Consider the following 6,925-nt stretch of genomic DNA (forward strand, 5'->3'; position numbering starts at 1 on the left):
GTGGCTAGAATGCCACTTATTCTGGTCTAGGGCCTGGTCAAGCTCGAGACACCACCCATTCACGGCACAAAGGTCTAGGGAGCACCTGCTCTGTGCCAAGTGCCGTTCCAGACAATGAGGATGTGGCTTTGGGCGCCACAGAACCTGTCCCTGCCTTCATGGTGGTTACTTCAGCAGGGGGCGAGCAGACAGTGATCATTAATCACTCAGAAAACCCCATCACTACCCCTTTACCCAGGCTGGGGAGGGGCTCTGAGAGCCCCTGGGTATCTGACAGTTGAGGGTGTCCAGGGGGCTTCCCGTAGGAGATAAAACCAGGGCTGAGACCTGGATTGTGAGGTGGAGTGGACAGGTGAAGGGAAGGTGGGGCCGTGCTAGATGTGATGGGGCGTTTTCTCTTCATTCCAGGAACTCTGGGATCCCACCCAAAGGCTTGAAGCAAGGGGGTGGCATGATCAGATCTGTGCGTCAGACACCCCTGGGGCTGCCCTGTTGCCTGTGCCCATCTCCTGCCTGGTCCTTTCTGCCCATCTGATTCCCAAGCCCTGTCCTGGCATTCGCTGTGCCCTTCTAGAGTGATAGAATAAGCCCCTTGGCTTGCTGGGATCCAAGCCCCTCGTGTACGTGAGGAAACTGAAGTCCAGGTGTATAAAGAGTTGTCCATTTTGGTATCCCACCCAAACTGGGTGCAGTGTCTGAGCCCCACCACTGCCCTTTCCTCCATGTCCCCAAGGTGTGGCTCCTACTGTCAACTGGTTTGCTCAGCAAGAAAATGTATTGATACGTTAATTCATACTATAGTGTGAGTGACTGATCAAATCTTTGTGGGCCACCTTGCCCTTGGGGGCCTTACTTAGAAGGCAGGGGGCTCTTGAGCCACTAGTCTGCTCCAGATGCCAACGGACACCAGTGTGGAGGCAGTCTGGTCTTGACCTGGTCTGTACCCTTCTCTCTTCCACCACCCAATGCAGGGAACATCCGGGTGATTGCCCGTGTCCGGCCAGTCACCAAAGAGGATGGGGAAGGACCTGAGGCGACCAATGCTGTGACCTTTGATCCCGACGACGACTCCATCATTCACTTGCTGCACAAAGGAAAGCCCGTCTCCTTTGAGCTGGACAAAGTCTTCTCCCCGAAAGCCTCACAGCAGGACGTGAGTGTGGCCCTTCGGGGAGAGGGACAGAGAACAGTGGAGGGAGGGGGAGACAGACTCACCTCACCTGTAGAGGGAGAGATGTTGGGAGCTGGACAAAAATAAGTATAAGGGAGGGCAGACAGGATGGAGAAGCCCAGTGCCCCACGGTCCCTCTCTTTTCACCTCTGGAGGAGAGAAGAGGGTGGGAAGGTAAACTGGGAGCTTTGGAAGCCTCTGCTAGGAAGGGCAGATCCATACATAGCCTAGGGCACCCACGTGGCCCCACCCATCCTCACAGCCACGCCCACTCTCAGGCTCATCCCACCCATGTGACCCCTCCTACCCTCATAGCCACACCCACTCACATGGCCTCTCCCACTCACATGGTTCCTCTCCCATACTCAGCCACGTGCACTCTCACAGCCTCTCCCAGTCATGTGGCCCCGCCCATCCACAGGACCCTGGCTTGCATGGAGGCAGGCCCCTCCAGCCAGGAGCACCTCCTCTATCAGTCCCATGGGTCTTCCTAGGGACTCCCATGCTGCCGCCCAGGCCTCAGGGAGGAGCCCTCAGCCTGTGGGAGCCACGTGTTCTCAGCATCCACTCTTCCCTCATCTCTGCCAGGGCCAACCTGGGAGGCCTGTTTTGCCTGTGCCCTCCGGTCCCTATGCTGGGCTTTATCTTTGCCCCCGTCCTTTGTTGCTGGCTGGCAGGCAGGCAGGCCAGCCGGCCCGTGGAGGTGCCAGGCACATGCTTTCTCGGCCTTCGTTTGCTGACCCACCTTGAGAGGGGGAGAAGCTGGGAGAGGGCTCCTGAGTTCCTGGGCTGGGCGGCCCCTTCCCCAGGTGCTGGTGGGCAGTAATTACTGCCCTGACTTCCCTTCAGTCTTTCGGCAATGAGGCTGCCCACTAACGCCTAGTGTAAGTGACTTATTAGTCACAGATTCCTCCACAGTGAGCTGGTTGCCCACGATGACAGGTGCCGTATTAGGGGAGGGGAGCAGTCGGGGAGGTGGCTGGTGGGGGCCCCTGGACCCACCCTCCATCCCACGTCCCCTCTGCAGGTGTTCCAGGAGGTGCAGGCCCTGATCACCTCCTGCATCGACGGCTTCAACGTCTGCATCTTCGCCTATGGCCAGACGGGTGCTGGCAAGACATACACGATGGAGGTGGGTACCTGCTGGATGGGGCGGGGATCCAGAGTGAACCCCAACCCCTTGCTGCCATTGATGGGCGCTCCCCTCATTGGTGTCGAGGTTCTGCGTGGGGTGTGTTTTGCCTCACTTGGTCTTCATAACCACCTTGGAGCAGAGCCCATAGTTATCCATGTTAGCCCCGAGGCACCAGGCCTGCGGAGGGGGCGCCTTGCCCAAGCACACCTGCATGGTCCCGGTAGGTATGGGGGAGGGGAGGGTGTGCTGACGACAACCTCTGGCCTCGGACGGGTCTCGGCCTGGGCCCAGAGTCCAGGGGAGATGGCTGTGACGTCTCTCAGGATTGGCTTTCATTTCACCCACACACATTTATTGGGCTCCTGTCGTAGGGCTGCCATGCTGGGCCCTGGGAGTGTCAGGATGAATGAGGGGGGGATCTTGGCCCTCAAGGAGATACCCGGGCAGTGGGAGAGACTGGCCAGTGAAGACACTGGCCAGACTTGTTGTGGGGCGCCTAGCTCTTTTTTTTAATATTTATTTATTTGGTCCTGTCAGGTCTTAGTTGCAGCAGGTGGGCTCCTTAGTCGTGGCACGTGTGCCCCTTAGTTGCGGCTCGCCAGCTCCTTAATTGTGGCGTGTGAAAAAGTTGTGATGTGCGTGTGGGATCTATTTCCCTGACCAGGGATCGAACCCGGGCCCCCTGCACTGGGACCGTGGAGTCTTAGCCACTGTGCCACCAGGGAAGTCCTGGGTGCCCAGCTCTTAGCTGTAGCTCCCAGGGCCTCATCTCCCTGCCTGTGCCTTGCCCCCCTCTATGGGATGTGGCTGGGAGTGGGGGGGTTGAGAGGAGGAAGAAACTTGACTGTAGATAAGAATGGAGCCATTTCCCTGCCTCTTAAGGGGGGGTATTGTGGGATTCTCCAGGTAGGGGAGGGGGGCGGGTCTCCTGGTGTCCCAACAATGGGCGCCAGAGGGCCCTGCTGGCCCAGGCTGTTAGGCACCTTTGGGAAGGCTGTCATGGTGGTCCTTTCTCCCCCAATCTGGACCTTCTTTTCCCTCGGTTCTGGGATTGGCAAGATTGGTTAGTAGGGGGCAGCCAAGCGAGATGGGGAGGTGAAGGGGAAGGGGTGCGTGCAGCACCTTCTAGGCTCCCAGCTCTGTCTTGGGTGCTCAGAGTTGACCACCAGGGGCCTCCATCCTCCAACACATCCCCGCTGAGCCCCACTGTGCATCAGGCACCGTGCCTGGGGCACAGCCGTGGCCAGGGTGCCTGACCCCACGGAGCCAGCGCACCAGTGGGGAGACAGCAGTGCACACGGCAAATCAGCATGTGTCCTGTCAGGTGCTAGGGAGGAAACTTCGGCCAGGTATGAGGAACCAACAGTGAGGGAGGGATCGGGCATTTGGAGGGAGAGGAAGCCTCCCTGAGGAGGTGACTGGTGCAGACACCTAAGCCAGTCACGGAGAGGAGAATGGGGACGAGCACTCCGGGCAGAGGGAACAGCAGGGCTGGGACCACGAGTCCGGAGCGTGCTGGGGAGGATACTGAGGCCCGGCAAGGAGGCCCCGGTGGCAGAAGTGAAGTGAGGGTGGGAGGTGCCATGATAAGGGAGGCCCAGGTGAGGACTCCAGATTTCTTTCTAGAAAGGCCGGCCAGCCCATCCGGCCCCAGTTCACTTGCCAGCTCTGCCTGTGCCTCCCCTGCATCACCCACAGAGCCTGGCTCACGGCCTACCTGACAATGAGCCCCTCATTGTCATACATTCATACGTGTCGTACATTCCCGGTGCCCCCTCCCAGGTGGCCCACCACGGCCAGGTATCCATCAGCAGCCCCTGTGTGCAGGCCCAATCCTGGCAGGGTGGGGCCGTTTTAAAGGCGGGGAAACTGAGGCCCAAGGAGGTGAAGTTGCTTGTAGCTGGTGGAGGGAGTTTTTGGGGGCAGACCGGCACGCAGGTGGGGAGCTTCAGTCAGGGAGGCTGGCCTGTGAGGGGTAGCCAGAGCAGGTGGGGACCCCAGATACCATGTGAGCATCTGCACGGGCCAGCCCACGTGGTGGGGGGAGGCCTGGCTCACCGGGGCCTTGATTTTGCCTGCAGGGGACCCTCGAGAACCCAGGCATCAACCAGCGGGCCCTGCAGCTGCTCTTCTCCGAGGTGCAGGAGAAGGCGTCTGACTGGGAGTACACCATCACCGTCAGCGCGGCCGAGATCTACAACGAGGTCCTCAGGTGAGGAGCCCTCAGGCGGAAGGCCCTTGAGTGGGAGCCCCTCAGATGGGAGCCCTTAGGTGGGAGCCGAATGTATGTCCTGACTCAGCCCAGGGGATTCACTGGTCCCAGGCCCCTCTCCCACGCTAGCAGGCAGGAGGAGGAGGGCTGTCTGAGCCCACCTGGGATACCCAGACAAAGGCACTCCTTTTCCCCTTGAAGTGTCCTCACCCTACCTGCAGGCTGCACCAGCTGGTGAAGTGAGAGTGGGGTCTTGGGAGGACCTGCCCACAGGGGCTCAGTGCATTGTGGGGGCAGGAGTAGCAGCACCCCAGGACTTTGGGGGAACGTTCCATCTCTGCCCTTCAGCAGACTGAGCGCAGAGCCCCATGGTCCAGGAAGGCTTCCCAGAAGTGTGATGGCTGGGGGAACGTTCCAGGCTGGGGGTGGGTGCAGTGCAAGCAGAGGGCAGACTGCGAGGAGGGAGTGACCATCCTTCCTGCTCTCAGGGACCTGCTGGGGCAGGAGCCCCAGGAGAAACTGGAGATCCGCCTGTGTCCTGACGGCAGCGGGCAGCTGTACGTGCCAGGGCTGACGGAGTTCCAGGTGCAGAGCGTGGAGGACATCAACAAGGTGTGGGGCTGCGGGGGCCGGGGGTGGGGAAAGGCTGGGGAGACCCTGCCCACAGCAGAGCTGCCCCGGAGGACAGAATGGGGGTCGGATGCAGGTTCTGCCAGGTCCCCAGGCCTCTCTGAGCCTGTTTCCTCCCCTGGACGAGGCAAAGGGTGCCGCCCCCTCACAGGGGTACTCGGGGACCCCACTCCAAACCCTGTGCCTCACTCTGCCCTCCCCGGGCCCCAGGTGTTCGAGTTCGGCCACACCAACCGCACCACGGAGTTCACCAACCTGAACGAGCACAGCTCGCGCTCGCATGCCCTGCTTATTGTGACGGTGCACGGCGTGGACGGCAGCACCGGTCTCCGCACCACGGGTGAGTGAGGGCCCCAGCCACCTGGCCTGAGCCCCCCCCCGCCCGGTCCCCCTCCCGGCCTTTCCCGGGGCAGCCTTGACCTGCCCAGCACCCTCTCCGCAGGGAAGCTGAACCTGGTGGACTTGGCTGGCTCAGAGCGCGTGGGCAAGTCGGGGGCTGAGGGCAGCCGCCTGCGGGAGGCACAGCACATCAACAAGTCGCTGTCGGCCCTGGGGGACGTCATTGCTGCCCTGCGTTCCCGCCAGGGCCACGTGCCCTTCCGCAACTCCAAGCTCACCTACCTGCTGCAGGACTCGCTCAGCGGGGACAGCAAGACCCTCATGGTGGTGCAGGTGAGGGGCCCAGGCGGGTCAGATGGCATGACCATTAGCGTGTAGGGGCTTAACCAGCTCCAAGAACAGGGACCCCCCCACCTTCCCCGGCGGCCCAGGTACCCTCCCAGGCTGTGCAGGGAAGAGCCTCCGGTCATCAGCGGCTCCGAAGTCAGTGACACGTGGCTCCCATCTCCCGCAGCCTCCCCACAGACCTGGCCACGTGCACCGTGTGCCTGGCAAGTTCCTCCGTTTCTGCCACCTTGGTTGCCCTCCTGCCCCCCTCCCTCTCGGTCTTGTCCAGGGAGCCTTCTAGAGTCCCCTGGTTGTGGGCTCCCTTTGGTGCTCCTTCCAGTTCTGCGAGGGCAGCCGGCCAGCTGGGTGGGGAGTGAGCTCTCGTGTCCCCTAGGTGTCCCCCGTGGAGAAGAACACCAGTGAGACGCTCTATTCCCTCAAGTTTGCTGAGAGGGTGCGCTCCGTGGAGCTAGGCCCCGGGTCCCGCAGGGCAGAGCTCGTGTCCTGGTCCAGCCAGGAGCATCTAGAGGTACGGGGACCACCACAGGCCTGCCTCAGGCCAGTACTGGGTCATAGACATCCCGGTCATGGGCAGGAGGGAGGGTTTGGAGGGGAGGACAGTGTGGAATGGTGGAGGAGGGGAAGATACCAGAGGGGGTGGAGCCAGGACTTGAACCCAAACCCAGTAGCCTCTTTAGTCCAGGTGTTCTTTCTCGGCCTCAGAGGTACCTGTGGGGGTCATCAGCTGGTCGGAGGTGGGGCGGGGGCGGGTGCAGGCTGGCACACAGGCGCTCAGTAGTAACTAGTTCACTTCTTTACATATGTCTCACACCCTCCCCCCCCACGGTTATTGTACCATCATCATGTCCATCTTGCAGATGAGGAAACGTTTCAGGTGGCTGGGGAGGGGAAACGTGTGGGGTAGGGGGCAGACCCAGGGCAGCAGGCCCCGCCCACCTGCCCTTCTCTGCCCACAGTGGGAGCCAGCTTGCCAGACACCACAGCCCTCAGCACGAGCCCACTCGGCCCCTGGCTCTGGGACCACTAGCCGCCCAGGGTCCATCAGGAGGAAGCTGCAGCCCTCGGGTGAGTCTTTAGGGAGTGGGCCAGG

At 61.4% G+C, this 6,925-nt stretch overlaps 1 protein-coding gene across 12 annotated transcripts in view; it reads left to right on the top strand.

Annotated features, from left to right (window-relative positions):
• KIFC3 (kinesin family member C3) overlaps positions 1–6,925 on the top strand; it is a 35,635-nt gene that overhangs the window by 27,414 nt on the left and 1,296 nt on the right. For all 12 annotated transcript variants that reach the window (XM_049702850.1, XM_004264934.4, XM_004264935.4 and 9 more), the window contains 8 exons: positions 972–1,153; positions 2,199–2,303; positions 4,388–4,518; positions 5,007–5,130; positions 5,359–5,488; positions 5,591–5,820; positions 6,209–6,343; positions 6,792–6,900. In XM_049702850.1, the coding sequence (XP_049558807.1) occupies positions 972–1,153; positions 2,199–2,303; positions 4,388–4,518; positions 5,007–5,130; positions 5,359–5,488; positions 5,591–5,820; positions 6,209–6,343; positions 6,792–6,900 (1,146 nt within the window). The remainder of the gene's footprint in view (positions 1–971; positions 1,154–2,198; positions 2,304–4,387; positions 4,519–5,006; positions 5,131–5,358; positions 5,489–5,590; positions 5,821–6,208; positions 6,344–6,791; positions 6,901–6,925) is intronic.

The sequence above is a fragment of the Orcinus orca genome, chromosome 20 (assembly GCF_937001465.1).
Source record: "Orcinus orca chromosome 20, mOrcOrc1.1, whole genome shotgun sequence".
NCBI lineage: Eukaryota > Metazoa > Chordata > Mammalia > Artiodactyla > Delphinidae > Orcinus > Orcinus orca.